General features: G+C 35.1%; 1 protein-coding gene and 1 long non-coding RNA gene across 4 annotated transcripts in view; one reads left to right on the forward strand and one right to left on the reverse strand.

Moving 5' to 3' along the window:
- LOC150064431 (uncharacterized) overlaps window positions 1–16636 on the forward strand; it is a 27332-nt gene continuing 10696 nt past the window's right edge. For all 3 annotated transcript variants that reach the window (XR_016535264.1, XR_016535263.1, XM_090331873.1), the window contains exons 1-5: window positions 1–198; window positions 3408–3559; window positions 7844–8424; window positions 9943–10090; window positions 11411–11576. Coding sequence is in view for 1 of the 3 variants with exons in the window: in XM_090331873.1 (XP_090187999.1) it covers window positions 11–198; window positions 3408–3559; window positions 7844–8424; window positions 9943–10090; window positions 11411–11576 (1235 nt within the window). In the remaining 2 variants the exon portion in view is untranslated. The remainder of the gene's footprint in view (window positions 199–3407; window positions 3560–7843; window positions 8425–9942; window positions 10091–11410; window positions 11577–16636) is intronic.
- The window catches only part of LOC150064432 (uncharacterized), a 12331-nt gene continuing 6678 nt past the window's right edge, over window positions 10984–16636 (reverse strand). Inside the window, exon 3 of the long non-coding RNA XR_016535265.1 lies at window positions 10984–11193. This is a non-coding gene — a long non-coding RNA (uncharacterized LOC150064432). The remainder of the gene's footprint in view (window positions 11194–16636) is intronic.

The raw sequence follows: 16636 nt of genomic DNA on the forward strand, positions 1-16636 counted from the left end.
TGGGCGGGCCATGGCGACTGCAGAGAAGCCTCCGGCCCCGGCACTGCCCCATTCCTCAGGACTGGAGGCCGAGCCCTCTCAGCTAACCTGGGGGGACCGGTCTGGAGACATGGGCCCCTGCGACTTGACCATCCTTCACTTCAACGACGTTTATGACGTGGACCCGCGGCCCGAGGAGCCCGTGGGAGGCGCTGCGAGGTGTGGGCCGCCGCCATCTTCCCCGCCGCCGGGTCTGCAGGGGGCGATGCGGTGGGCGAGGGGAGAAGCGGGCCTGTGCCCAGAGGGGGAGCCTGCCGTGATTGAGGCAGCACCGCGGGGCCCAGGGGTTGGTCCAGATCCAGCTGTTTGTGTCTGAGAGGAGTCATCCTTCCTGGCTTTCCGTGTTTCCTCACTTGTAAAGAGGGAGGCCCCATGGCTCCCCACCACCCCCACCCCAGAGCCAAGTGAGGTCAGGCCTAACAAGCCTCGGGAATGGTGAGCCTCCCACCAGTGCCAGCCTTTCCCCCTCCGTGAGGTATTGTTGCAACGGTCAGCGCTCAGGCACCCATAACTACCTAAACTAGGCACGTCCTTCTTTTTCTGAGACGCTTAGTAAGTCGTGACCTTGGAGTGACCTAGAAAGCAAGGCAGGGCTGGAGGTGTGGCTCAGTGTAGAGCACGTAGATGGCATGGGCAAGACCCTTGATGCCCACCCCGGAGGCATTTAACAAGAATTGGAACATGATTAAATGAGGATGGGAAGTTTCTGGCTTGGTGTTCTGAAATCCTAGATTCCCTTTCTGTTGTTGTCTTTAAAAGAATTTTTTTTTCTACTTGATAATTGGTGGTATGTTACCTTCATCACTTACTCCAGGGTTTATTCATCCCTTCGCATTAAATTTAGGAGTTTGGGGGGTCCAAAGCCCCGATTGCTCTCTGGTGATTCAGAAGTGGAAAATACTAGGAAAGGCAGTGTGTGGTAAGGTAAGACTGAGGCGCTAATGTAAAAGAATTGTGGCATATAAAACTTGATGTCCTACTGAATGTTCAGTACATAGCTAACTGCAGTTGTCTAAGTTTTAGCTATTTAAGGCTGGTAGTGAGTAGAAAAGAGAAAATCTGTTAGGGAAATTAGACTCATGGGCAATAAGTGTGACCGTAAAAATTAGAAAGAACAGATAGAATTGAAAGAGAGCAGATACTCTAAACAAAACACGCATGGTTATCTTGTTAGATAACCAGTTGAGACTGTGTGTTATGTCTATATACAGAAAGAGAAGAAAAGAATCTGCGTTTTTTGGTTTTATCCTGGGTAGTATAAGCTTTCTACTATGAGTATATACAATAATAGCTATCCAAAGTGGTTTCAATTCAACAATTTTAAACTATTTCAGAAGCAATATCTAGTATGGTGGGTTGATCTTGGAAAAGTAATTTGAGATGCTGGCTGACAGTGTATGTAGAAGTGGAATAGAAAGTAGTTAAAGTCTACCAACTATCCTTTCATTTTGCAGTATTTTAATTCTTTCCCCCATTCTAGCTACAAATTATTTTGTATATGTGTAGCTCTTCTTTGTCTTGGGAAGAAAATCTTATTGCTTAAATTCTGTAGAGGAGTTCATTTGAACTATATAGGCATTTGTGGAGGATACTGAGTATCTCTTTACAGAGACAGGCTAGTTTTTCATGTCTATGGACCTGCCCATGTGTTTTTAGTGGAGTATTGAGTCTGATATATTATGTGATGTATAATTGATATCACAGGCTGAGGGTGTGGGAACAAGTTAAGTACTCCCTCAATTGTCCTTAATAGGGCAAAATATCTACATAAACTATTTGTAGTCTTTCTGACTAGGGATTTCTTGTTCCTTAGTCATTCATTGATATCTGTATTGCACTAATTTCCAAGGATTGGTATAACAAAGTACTGCAAAGTAGATGGCTTAACATAAAAAAAAACTTTCTCTAACATCTGGAGGTTGGAAGTCTGAAGTCAGTATTGGAAAGCTGGTTCCTTAAGAACTGTAATGGAAGAATCTATTTCTGGTGAAATCTGCATCTTTGGTATTCCTTGGCTTATAAATGTAATACCTTAGTCTTGGGGTTCTGTCTTCACATGGCATTTTTCCCGTGTGTCTTTGTGACCTTGCCATGTATGGATATTATGTATTATTCATTATGTTCAAGCCTACTATATTAACCTCATCTGAAGATTGATTACATGTGATATGCATTTCCAAATAATGTCACATAAATAAGTATTGGTATTAAGACATCAATATCATCTTTTAAGGGAGACATATTTCAGTCTCCAACAAGTATGGATTTGTTAATGTCGTTGACTCTTCAAATAGACAGCATTCAAGTTTTCTAGAAGCCCTGGGATGCCATTAGTTATTTAGTTGCCCATCTTAGTTACCAGATCAACTGTTGCAGTATTGTGGTGATATGTACATTCAGTAGTGATGCCCTCAGTTTGGATAAGTTAAAAGAGATTTCACAGAGTATAGAGAACACAAGTTTTCTAGCTTGTTTGGAAATGAGTAATCTAGTTTGGAAGGAACAAATCATACTTAATAGAAGCTGTTCAAGGTCTCTGTTCTTGACACTAGGATTATTTGATAGACATCAGAACTTATTGACACGAAGAGAGGTTGATTCAGATATTCTGAGGATTAAAAAGGAAAACAGTCCAACCTGGAATTAGCATAGAGCACCTATTCTCTTTACAGTCCCCCTACAATCACATTCATTGTAAGGAATCAGAGAATGGGTAGTTGCCACTGGAGAAGGCTGATATAGTGAAGGCTTTACTCTGGAAGTTCAGTTTTCAAGGGAACGCAAGGGGACGCAGTAAAATGAAGGAAGTACTTAGTAATGAGGTTGAAGAGATTTGTTTACCAGTGGAACATTAGATTACAAGACTACAAGGAAGCATTATCTTACATCAAACCTGATGGGAGAAATTTAATTTTCAAAACTGAGTTACATGTCAGAGAAATCTTTCCTCCTGCTCTCGGAGGACATAATTCATATTTATGGCTTTGTATTTTGTTGTATAGTTCTGAGTGTTCCTATATGATTTCTTTACAACATTGTGGTAGGAGGATATTGTTTGTGATATAATATGTTTTAGATTTAAATGGAAAACCTGATTTAAGAGTTTTTAGATTGTCAAATAAAAATGCATAATGCTACGTTGGTTATGGAAAGTTCTCTTATAGAACATCTGTGCCATTGACACTTTAGTTTTTATTCTAATTTTGAGAAAAACTCTTCATGTTGCTATTTAAAATATAAATTTCCTAAGGGTTATGCATGACCTTAGCAATTCTGAAATAAATTTGACATGTAAAAATAGTAAATAAAATGTCTTTTTGTTGGTACTCGATCAAGGTATAAAATTACAGCATATAACTTTTTTTTAGATTTGCAACAGCTCTAAAAAAGTTCAGTTTCCTGAACCCACTCTTGATTTTTAGTGGTGATTGCCTAAATCCTTCAGTCTTAAGTACAATAACAAAAGGAAGGCACATGATTCCTATATTAAATGAGTTGGGAGTCCATTTTGCAGTTTTTGGTAAGTATTTGTAAGTAATCCTTTCAACTCTTATTCAAAAATTTTAGAATACATACTACTATTAGATCATTTGATATAAGCAGATTTCCATTTACTTGTATATAGGCACTGAGAATGATTTATCAGAATTGTTCTGTCTGAACATTGGTAATCAAATGAAGATTTGACTTTATATGGTTTTTACTTGTGCCTATATAAAAGTGATCAGTGTTACAGGAGTAATTCAGAAGAGGGGAATTAACTGGGTCTGAATCCTGGTTGTACAATTCTCTACCGTAAATAATTGAAAAAAAAAACAACCCTGATTTCTAAAGCCTCAGTTTTATCAGAGGTAAAATTATGAGAATAAATGCTATCTCATCATAAATATTCATGAAGATTAAAGATATTATGTACAAAGTAAATGGTGCAGTGCTAATAAGCACATAGTAAACATTCAGTACAGTTTAATTATTTTAGTTAAGATGAACTGGTAAGGAACGTAAAGGATATTGGAACTAGTAAAATGTGTCACATTTTCTAAAAATGTAATAGTTTTTAACATTTTCACAGGGATATCTTCTATGTATCTAACTTCCACCCCATGTTTTGTGGTTTAATAATTTTGACAATAAGTATTTCATTCTCATACTTGAAAAGCAATCCTAAAGACAAACATAAAAATGATTGAAATACTTTGCATTATTCTGCATTCATACTGACTTACAAACTGTAGTATACACTGAAGTTAAACTTATGACACACCAATTTGGACCTGTCATATTTTAAGTCCTGAATACAATATTATCTCTCCTTCCTTAAGATTTTCCTTCTCTTATCATACCATTGTAAATAGCTTTTTAAAAATAGACATTTCTTAAAATTTTCACATGCCTGTGTCACCCATTTTCAGCCAGAGTGAGACTGATATGTATAGACAAATGCTTGACAATTCAAAAAAAGCAGTATGCAAAGTGAGACAGTGATCTCAACTACAGGAGAACCATAGGTGAAAAAAATGGAAGCAAGTATCACATAATGTTGATTATATAATAGCATCAAAATTAGATTGGGGTAATTTTACACTTCCCAAATTTCATTGAATTTATTAAAAATTTAAAAAATTGAAACAAAAATTTAACATAACACTTAGCAAAACTGATAAGTGGAAATAAGCAACAAGCATTAGCTGTTTCTTCTTAATGTCTATAAACAGAACTCCTCTATGAAAAGAAGATTGAAATCAGCCAGGTACAGATTTGTGGTACAATGTCAATAACTGAAAATAGTATCACAGCAAATATATACATTCCTTGTGGAAAGGAGTTAAACATTAAGAAGCCCCCAAGTTCAAAACCCTACTCTAATCAAGATACATCATATACATAAATGGACATGTTAAATTGAAATCCATTTGTGTAACTATTTAAAGGTAATAAAAAAAGAGGACAAAAAAGAAAACCACCAAATCCTAGTATGACCAAAAGTAACCCTCCCCAAATAAATACTCACAGCACAGTTGTCCAAAAGGGCCACATCATTTTTTTTTTTTTTGCCAGTCCTGGGCTTGAGCTCAGGGCCTGAGCACTGTCCTTGGACTTTCTCAAGGCTAGAGCTCTACCACTTGAGCCTCAGCACCACTTCTGGCTTTTTCCTATGTATGTGGTACCGAGGAATTGAACCCGGGTCTTTGTGCATGCTAGGCAAGCACTCAACCACTAGGCCAAACTCCCGGCCAAGGGCCATATCATTTTGCATTCCAACAAGTAATGAATGAGAATTCATGTTGCTTCACATCCTCATCATTATGTGGCAGTCTTGGTATCTGGATTTTAGCCATTCTGATAGGTATGTAGTAATATTGTTTTGTTTTGAATTTTATGATGTTGTGCAGTGTGATTCATATTTTTATGTGCTTACTTGCTATATTAAAGTATTTGACATATTTTAGTTTGTTGATTTTTTTTTGCTATTGATCTTTAAGAATTCTTTATGTTTTGTATAAATGTTCTTTATCAGATGTCATTTGTAAGCATTGTCCCACTCATTGTCTTTCCAGTCTCATGATAATGCTTACTTTAAATGAAGTCCCCTTTATATATATTTAGTTTTGTATCTGATAGTCATCAGATAGTCACACAGTCATTTAGGTTTTCTCTGGTGTTAGCTTCTAAGAATTTGTGACATTTAGCTTTAAAAGATATGCAGTTTCAGCATCGTTTGTTGAAAAGAGTATTTTTTTGCATTGTGTTGTTTTTACTACTTTGTCAAAGGTATACTATATTTATGTTAACCATTTTCAAGATATTCTTTCCTGTTCCACTGATATATTTCTGTATTTTTAATCAGTATCACTCTTTTTTCATATATTTTATTGTAATTAATAGTAGGGTTAGTTTATATTCACCAGATAGAAGGTGCATTACTTCAAAACATTAATACCCTTTCTCATGTCTTGGTCCCCATTTCCCTCTCTCCACCCCTACCCGTCATCTTGTTTCCCCCCCTTCCCTATCCTATTTCATATAATCAAATAAGCACATATATATCACTCTTACATTGAACACTAGTTTATAAAACACCTTGAAATGAAGTAGTGTCAGTTTTTACAATTTTGTTATTTTCTAATATTGTGTTGCCTACTTTGGGTCTTTGGCTTGCCATATCACATTAGTCTGTTGATATCTACAAAATAACTTTCATTGGTTAGGATTTTGATTAGAGGTGCATCGACCAGTTTGGAAACAACTAAATCTTCTTATACTGAGTGTATTTTTAAACATTCAGGATTTCTTTAGTTCTTTGATTTCTTCCATCATAATTTTGTACTTCATCTCATAGTTTGTATTCATATTTTGTTAGATTTACATCTAAGTATTCAATTTTGAAGGGCATAAAATGTAAACGGTATGTGTTTTTAATTCCAATTCCTATTGCGGATACATAGGAAAGTGATGTTATGAATTAACCTTGGATCTGATAGCCTTATCATGACTCCTTTTTTAATTCCACAGTTACATATTAAGATCTGTGTGCATAACAAGTATTATTGTAAGGAACTATAAGTAGTTATTTAACTATTACAGATTGAGTATTCCTTATCTGAAATGCATGGGATCAGAAATGTTTAGGATTTCTAACTTTTTGGATTTGGGAACATTTGTACATACAGAATCAGAATATTTTAGTTGGGTTCCAAGTCTAAACATGAAATTCATTTATGTTGCATGTAGATCTTACATAGACTGAAAATAGATTGAAGATAACTATATAAATAAATGCCCTGTGATTTTACTGTGACATGTTATCTGGGTCTAGGTATGAAATTATCTGCTCATGGTATCATGTTAACACTCAAAAAATTTTCAGGTTTTGGAGTATTTTAGATTTTCAGAAAAGGGAAGCTCAATCTTTATGTTATCTGTAATAGCCCCATCAAATAATTTTCTCAAGAAATGATAGTGGAAGAGGAGAAATGTTGAGGGTGTTGGTGATAAAAGCTTCCAACTAAATCAATTATAAAATTCTGTAATGACATTTAAGCAAATATAATTCATAAAGGTCTATGATTCTGATAAATTGACATCAATTGTCAACACATTTTCAGAAAGAATGTGTTACATTCTTACAGTTAGCTTATAACTGATTTTTAGATTAATAGCATTTATCATGCTGATTAATTTAAAATGGATATAAATTTAATTTCAGTCTATTGTTCAGACTTCTTTGTACCAATTGTATGCTTTAAACTATGAAATGATAAATACATGAGTAGAAAATTATTAATCTTGCTGGAATTTTTCTTTTCATTTATAAAGTTTTCTATCACAGGATTAATTTGAATGTTAGTGACTTCAGAATTCATATTTTGACTTTTTAATCATGTTATACCTTCATTGCAGAAAATGCAGTAGAACTATGTCATTTTTAAAAAGATATTCAGTTAATAGTAGAGATACAGCTTTTTATAAAATATATCTTTTTCTAAAGTATTTTACACATCAGATAATCTTAATTAGTATTTTATTAATCATACATATCATTACTTATAACTTTGTGTTTCCCCTGGTGGTATAGCTTCTTTGAAGAATTTTTTTTAAGAACTCAAGGGTATCTGAATTACAAGCAGAAAATTTTTAGGGTGAAGGTCTCTAAATTTTTTTAAATCATTACTAAAGAGGAGTTGGGATAATTGAATGCATGCTCTTAACATAGATTTCAAATATTGGAAACTCTGGTTGGAAAAATAAATATGAAAATGCAGTAACATACTTGTGAATTAAATGTAAAACTTTTTCATTTTAGGAAACCATGAGTTTGATTTTGGTGTTGATGTGTTAGAAGAATACATGAAACAAATGCATTTTACATGGTTTCTCAGTAATGTCTATGACAGATTTACTTCTGAACCTCTTGGACATGCTGTAGTCAAAAAATTAGTTAATTGGAACAATATAAAAATTGGCTTAATGGGATTAGTTGAAGAAGATTGGTTAGATACTCTGGCCACTGTTAATAAGTCAAATGTAGACTATAAAGATTATGTTGATGTTGCTAATGAAATAGCAGTAGAACTTAAAGAAGAAGGAGCAGATCTTGTTATTGCAATAACTCACATGAAGTGGGGAAATGACACAAGGCTTGCCCAAGGAGCAGAAGGAGTCAATTTGATTCTTGGAGGCCATGACCATGAATATGGAATCAGGAAAGTAAATGAAACTTGGATTGTCAAAAGTGGATCTGATTTTAAAAACTTGACAAAAATAAATATAAGACTTTTTGATTCATCTTTTCAATGCATATTCGAGAAAGTGGATGTTTTAAGTTACTTGGAAGAAGACTCATATATCAAAGCAATAGTAAAAGATTTTACCCAAAACATACAGGTAGGTGAATATTACTTACATAATTTAGCAAAGTACGAATTGTTTACATGACTAGACAGTACTAAAACGTGTTTAATGAATAATAACAGTATAAGTGGGTTCTATAAGCACAATAAATTATTAGTTTTACTTTATTGGATTTTGATTTTTCAGTAATGTTTTATTTGGCCTTGTACGTGATTGGAATTTAGACCACAATTCATGTTAAGATTTCTGTAAAGTATTTGTTTTTGTTTTTTTGTCAATCCAGGGGCTTGAACTCTGGGGCCAAGGCTCAAGGCTAGCACACTACTACCTAAGTCACAGCTACACTGTCAGCTTTTGCTGATTAACTGGAGATAAGCATCTTATGGATGTTCCTGCCCAGTGTGGCTTTGAACTGCAGTCCTCAGATCTCTGCCTACTGAGTAGTTGGGACTGCAGTCATTAGTCACTGGCTCCCAGCTGTGCTAAGTATTTTTTGAATATATTTTTTCAATCCTCAAATTCACCAAGAATATTCTTTTCTAACAAAAAAAATTAGTCAGATTTTTTAAGAACTGTGTTAAAAACAAAAACAAAAACAGGGGGCCGGGAGTTTGGCCTAGTGGTAGAGTGCTTGCCTAGCATGCATGAAGACCCGGGTTCAATTCTTCAGTACCACATCCATAGCAAAAAGCCAGAAATGGTGCTGTGGCTCAAGTGGTAGAGCCCTAGCCTTGAGAAAATCCAGGGGCAGTGCTCAGGCCATGAGCCCAAGCCCAGGACTGGCCAAAAAAAAAAAAAAGGTTTATATCAGCTGGTAATGAAAGGGAATTCTTTTCTATTTAAATACTTCCATATTTGAATAGTTTGTAATAAGGCTACTTAAGTTTTATATGAATTTGAAGACTTATTGCTTGTTTCCCAAGGCCTTATTCAAAATGTAATTCCTTAGGGTGTGTGTGTGTGTGTGTGTGTGTGTGTGTGTGTGTGTTACATTTGCAAGAACAGAAAGTGGTGCTTTGGTTCAAGAGATAGAGTGTCAGCTTTGAGCACAAAGAGGCTCAAGGACAGAGCCCAGGTCCTGAGTTGAAGTCCCAGGCCCTGCAAAAATAAAAATAAAAATAAAAAATAAAAAAAACACATTTTCAAGAACAGATAAGAAATACAGACTAGGTTCAAGATGTACATGAATTCTTTCTAGTACTGTTTGGTACCTGAACTGGTTCTATAAAAAAATAACTCCCTGTTCTGATTTTTATTAAAGTATAAGTGGACATCTTTATGTTTGGGTTAGCCTGGTATTGGCAATATAGTTAGTTAGTAACAGTTTTCTGGCCACCCAGATTGTGAGGGGTGGGGGTGGCTTCTAGAATTGGATAATCTGACTGTCTAAATGGTTTTGAAATATAAATGATTGTTGATATACGTAATATTTTAGTACTTTAATTGGAGAGAAAGATTGCTGTCATTTCTTTGATTTTGAGTTGGAGGTGGGAAAATGGCCAGAAGGAGAGAAATCAATAAAATATCAATGCTTATTTTCAATTCTTTTAGTACATGCTAGAAGAAGTTCTCTGCCCAATTGATATGGAATTAGATGGTCGTGAAATTACTGTGAGAAGAAGTGAGAGCAATCTTGGAAACCTGGTAACTAATGCAATGTTGGAGGCTACTCGTGCGGATGTAGCGTTACTTAATTCAGGTGATTTCATTGCTTAATTTGTTAAATGTAGGATGAATAAATTAGGTTTTCAGAATTTATAATAAGTATATAAACTTTTTAGTCTATGAAAATTTCCATTTAGATTCATTTCACTATTTTTATTTGATAAACTTCATTTTCTGTTGTGTTCAGGTACAACTTTTGTAATTAGATATGGTAGCTTAATTTGTTTGAAAACTAAACTGTTTAGTTTTCGAAATTTTACTTTTGCTTTCAAATGACTATTGGTCTTTTCCATTATCTGTTTAAAATGTGGTGTTGCTATTATGCCTTGACTATATGAGAAGTGGTAGATTGAAACCTTTCACTTAAATTCTTGCTCTTCTACCAATTTTCAGTTTGCAGCTATGCAGTAAGAGGAGGTGATAAGCAAGAAATTGTGTAAGGTGAATGAAAAATTTTCTACCCTGGCCATCTTTGTGTATTAATCAGTTGAACAAAGTTGGTCTACCCAGGTTCATGAAATACTGATGGGTAATAGGCTTGAATGAAGTCATACTCTAGGAACCTGAAAGCTTCAAATTTTTTCCATATAATTTTTATTGTAATTAATAGAAGGGTTACATTACATTCGCCAGATGGAAGGTGCATTACTTCACATACATTGATACCCTTTCTCATGTCTTGGTCCTCATTTCCCTCCCCCCACCCCCACCCTCATCTTGTTTTCCCCCTTTCCTATCCAATTTCAAATAACCAAATATGCATATATCCAATATATCAGATAACAAAGTGAAATACTGTAACAATATGAGATAACCAAGGGAAAGCAAGAGATGAGAGATAACATAGTACATTAAGGACAACAATCACTCAAATGTAGAGTAATTTAACCTCTTTCTTGCAATGATATTTTTGCTGAAGGTGCCAGAGATCATAGTTTGACACATGAATAATTTCTAATAGATTGTGGGAACATTTTTCAGATGTGAAATTTTTTAATTTTAGTTTTTTTGACTTGTGAAATCTTTGCAGTTGTTGCTTGTGGAAGTCTTTGAAACTCGATCTTTTATGGAATAGTTTTAGGCATAAATCTTGACTGAAAACAAGGAGTGAGGCAGTGGCTTTTCAGTTGTAATATTCTGTAAAATAAGGGGAAAATGGTAATTACCATTAAATGAATTGTTTTAAAAATGAATGTACTAGAGATAACGGTAAGATTACCATGTAAGTAACCTGAGGGAGATACTGAACATATGTTTAGGAACTATTGTCAACAAGGTGGATAACTCTGAACTTTTAAACATAACATTGAGTCATAAGGTGCTATTTTTATGATGAATTTTTTTCTGAATATAGGCACTCTCAGATCTGACCGAATACATCCACCAGGGAATTTCACTTTGCATGATCTCTTGGCTGTTCTTCCTATAGTAGATCCAGTTTTAGTTGTCAGGGTAACAGGTGCACAGCTGCTTGATGCACTTGAAAATGGAGTTTACAAATACCCAGCATTAGATGGGAGGTATGTATATATTTTTTCTACTAATTGATAGAGTACTGTTTATTTTTTCATATAATGAGCATTCTAGATTTAACATGTACAAATTTTAAATTTAAAAGCCTTAAAATGCTAATGTGTAAGGGTTATTTAAAATCTCTTTATTAAATAACATGAAATTGGTGAAGTATTGGTGTATAAATTATACTTAATATTAAAATTATTTTAGTTGCATATGGATATAATTAGATGGATCTTGAATTTCAATTTTACTTCCTTATTTGAGAAGTAAATCTCTACTTTGTTGTCTGTTTTATATCCAATTCAAATCTAGAACTCTAAGATAAATAAAAATAATAGACTTAAAAGAGTGGGAGCACTTTAAGCCTTAAACTGATTTTAATTTACAGTGTCATTATATTGTACACATTATAGGGTATGATGGTGGCAAGAATTAATAAACAGAAAAAGACTGACACTAACCACCTATAAAGAAACCATGCAGAAAAATCTCTCACTTTGTTTAAAAAGCTGTTCTGAGAAGTTAATCTCATGAATAAAATTCACCAGTTTATATTGTAATACTATTTTCTATTATGCTCACAGGTTACACAATTTTTGTTATTATCAAATGTAGAACATTTTCATTGCCCTAAAGAGAAATGGCATCTTGGAGGAGTAAATCGCCAATGCCTCCCAAAGGCCCACAGCCCTTGGCAAATACTAATCTGTTTTCTCTGTTTTGCCCCTTGTCTATCTTTCATATATATGGAACTATATACCATGCCCCTCCCCTTTTCTAGTGAGTTCTAGGGCTTGAACTTAGGGGCTTTATATGATTAGCTTTCTTCCACAGAGCTCAAGTTCTCTACCACTTGAACCACACCTTCAGTCTGGTTTTTTCTTGATGATTTGGAAATTGAATCTACTTTTCTACCCCATCTGCCTTTGCTTGATCCTATAGATCTCAGTCTTCTGAGTAGCTAGGATTATAGGTATGAACCATCAGCATCTGACTTAACATGACTCTTTTTTTATTTAGGTTTGTTCATGTTGTAGTATTTGTTAGCATTTTTTCTGCCCATTTATATTGCCAAGTAATGTTCCATTATATGGATAAAAATATATTTGTCCATATATTGGTTGATGGTCATTTGAACTGTCTCTACTTTTTGTTTTTATGAGTAATGCTGCTGTAAACACATGCACAAGTGTTTGGTTGGACTCGGGTATATACTTAGGAATATAACAGCTGAGTCATATGGTAATTCTTTGGCAATATTATATAATTATGACTTTTCCAGAGTGATTGAACTATTTTAAGTAGACCCTCTTCCACAAAGTGTGTAAAGTGTCAGTTTCTCCAATTCCTTGTGAAAACGTGTGTATGTGTGTTTGTGTGTGTATGTATGTATGTGTGAGTGAGTGTGTATATCAATATTTGGGCTTGAACTCATTGCCTTGGCATTGTCCTTTAGCTTTTTCACTTAAGCCTGGAGCTTTACCACTTGCACCACTGCTCCAAGAGATGAGTGTCACAAACTTTTCTGTCCAAACTGGCGTTGAACCAGATCTCAGCCTCCTGAGTAGCTAGAATATAGGTGTGAGCCACCACAGGATATCTTTTTATAATAACTGAGGACTGTGAAATGGCATCTCATCTTGATTTTATTTTTCATGTGCCTGATGTCTGTTGATGTTGAGAATCATTTTTGGCTATTTGTATATTTTTGAGAAATGTGTATTTGTATATTTTATCTCTTTAAAAATGAGTTACTTTATTATTAAGTTACATGATTTGTCATCTTACAGATAATTAGCTTATCAGGCATACAATTTACAGATCATTTCTAAAATGTTATGGCTGTCATTTTACTGTTGGTTTGTAGCATCCTCTGAAAATTTTTTTGGGAAATCCATCTACTATCAATATTTTCTAAAGTAGCATCGCAGTCACATCTGATTCTTCAAGTGCTTTATTATTTCCTTTCCTTGAGCTTTATTTTTTTTTTTTTTGGTGGGGGCTGGTTATTCGGAGAGAATCACTTTGTGTTTTTCTGTTAGGCTGGCTTCATCCTGTGATCCTAATTTAGATCTGAGGTTCCTGAGTAGTCAGGATTATAGGTGTGAGCCACAAGTCCAAGTGGTTTTAATTTATGTGTATGTTGTATGTGTAGCGGTCCAATTGAATTCTTTTGGATGTAGGTATCTTGTTATTTGGGCCCAATTACCAAAGTACTTTTGAAAAGCCTTGTCACAAAGCAGTTTGCCATAAGTATAAAGGTTTGTTTCTGGACTTCTAATTGCATTCTATTGATCTGTGTATTTCTCTTTTTATAGTCAGTATCATACATCTTGATTGGTTTGTTGTTTTGAAGTTTTAATATGGAGAAATATTAGTCCTCCAACTTTGTCCTTTTACTTTAGGAGTGTTTTGGATCTTTAAAGTGAAAACTCTAAAGTGAACTTTAGAATCAGTTTGTTCATTTTTGCAAAAAAAGAAAAAAGGCAGCTAGGATTTGGGTTTGGACTAAGTTCAGTCTGCAGAACAATTTGGGGAGTATTACCATCTTAACCGTATCAAACCTTTTAGTCCAATAGCTTTTAATGTCTTACTATTGACCTAATTCTTTAATTTCTTAATGTAATGGTTTACTGTTCTCTGAGTATAATTTGTACGCTTCTTCTTTTTTTAAATTATTTTTTATTGTTATTAATAGAAGGGATACATTATATTCACCAAATAGAATGTGCATAACTTCACAAACATTGATACCCTTTCCCTTCCACCCTCCTCCCGCTTATCTTGATTTCCCCGCTTCCCTATCCAATTTCAAATAACCAATTAAGCACATACAAAATATATCAGATAACAAGGTGAAAAATTGTAACAATATGAGATAACCAAGGGATGGCAAAAGAGATGAGCGATAACATAGTACATTAAGGACCACAGTCACTCATTATTTGGCTTTTGTTTCCTTATCCTGGAGGTCCTTACATTTAGTGTCATACGATTTGGCCTAATGTCTCTAGATTTTGTTCTATTGTAAAGCTCTGCTAGGAGAGCCCAAGGTTTCTACTGATTATGACAAATGAGGGAGACTATTGGGCCTATGTTCCTTTGAGTCTGGCTTACTTCACTTAATATGATTTTTTCTAAGTCTTTCCATTTTCTTACAAATGGGGCGATGTCGTTCTTTCTGACTGCAGCATAGAATTCCACTGCGTATAAATACTACATCTCGTTGATCCACTCATCAACGGAGGGGCATCTGGGTTGGTTCCATATCTTTGCTATGGTAAATAGTGCTGTAATGAACATCATTGTGCTAGTGGCTTCAGTATGTCCTTGTTTCTGGATGGTTGGGTAAATGCCAAGTAGTGGAATTGCTGGGTCATAGGGGAGCTGTATGTTTAGTCTTTTGAGAACTGCCATACTGCTTTCCATAGTGGAGATCTCAGTCAGAGAGGAGAAAGGCAGAAAACCCGCTCCAAGAAGATCTGTATGCTTCTTTTATAGCATTTAGTCCTTAGTGTCTTACTTTTGGATAATTTTGAGATGGATTTTTCCCTTTTTTCCCCCCCTGCTCATTGCTTAGTTTTCTAACAACTGATGCTTATAGCTAAGAGCATTGGATCAACATACCAATCTGGTGCTACTAGATAAATTATAAATGTAGGAACTTATTGCAGTGTACCTGGAGTTTTTTTTTTCTTGCCAACCTTGGGGTTTGAACTCAGGGCCTATATGATGTCCCTGAGCTTTTTGCCCAAGACTAATGCTCTACCACTTGAGCCACAGTGCCACTTCCATCCGTTTTTGAGTAGTTTATTGGAAATAAGAGTCTTAAGGACTTTCTAGTATGGACTGGCTTTGAACATGATCCTCAGATCTCAGACTACTAAGTAGCTAGGATTACAGACATGAGCCACTGGTGCTTGGCTTGTACCTGGATTTTTTTGTACAATTTAGTATAAAATGCTTTGGAATCTCTGAAATATCTTTTTTTGCCAGTCCTGGGCTTGAGCTCAGGGCCTGAGCACTGGCCTTGGACTTTCTCAAGGCTAGAGCTCTACCACTTGAGCCTCAGCACCACTTCTGCCTTTTTTTTTTCTATATATGTGGTACCGAGGAATCGAACCCGGGTCTTCGTGCATGCTAGGCAAGCACTTTAACCACTAGGCCAAACTCCAGGCCCTGAAATATCTTTTCAGAAGAGGAAATACAAATTTCCTACAATTAGTATTGTCCAAAAGACTTACGATGTAACCAACAATGTTTTCATAAGTATATGATTTCTTCATCTTAAGTAGAGGAATAAACTTAATGTTCTTGGTCAGCAGTGGAGAGTTACTTAATGACAATGCATTTCATATTCCAGTGGAAGTTCATGTGGCTATTGATTCTGAAAACAGCTGTGCAAATGCCCTTGGGAAGGAAGATTTTTTTTTAAGTCTTTGCCAAAGAAGCTTTGTTGTTCTTTAAGGCCTTGCCTTTATAAACAGGAAAAAGAACAGAATGTTGTAAGGATTTATGTTTTGGTGTGTTTGTAGAGGAAGGAAAGATAGAAACATAGGATCTTTCAATTCCGAGCATAGGTACTTGGGACTATGCTGCTGCTGCGGCTGCTGCTGCTGCGGCTGCGGCTGCTTCTTTGTCTTCGTCTTCTTCTCCTTCCCCTTCTCCTTCTCCTTCTCCTTCTCCTTCTTCTTCTTTTGCAATAGGTCGTTTTTCTATTATAAATGAGCTTTGCGGCCTTTATGATGTTCTTGTTCTTGATGTTTTTAGATCTTAAGGTATGTTATTTTGTGCAAATGTCTATATCTGAACTCATTTGTGTATGATCAGAGATTAATATCTTTCATTTATTCAGTAAGTGTAACATATAGGTAATATATTAAAAGACATATATCATAATTTATGGTCACTGTAATCAACTGGAAAATAACCTAGAACAGGATGCAAACAATGGATGGATTTTATTTTTGATCCAATCTGCTATTCTTCCTTTTTTTGATTGGAGAATTGAGTCTATTAATATTTATGGTTAGTATAGAGAGATGTGTCAAGTTTCTTGCCA

Source organism: Megascapheus bottae, chromosome 4 (assembly GCF_031878675.1).
Source record: "Megascapheus bottae isolate mThoBot1 chromosome 4, mThoBot2.hap1, whole genome shotgun sequence".
Taxonomy (NCBI): domain Eukaryota; kingdom Metazoa; phylum Chordata; class Mammalia; order Rodentia; family Geomyidae; genus Megascapheus; species Megascapheus bottae.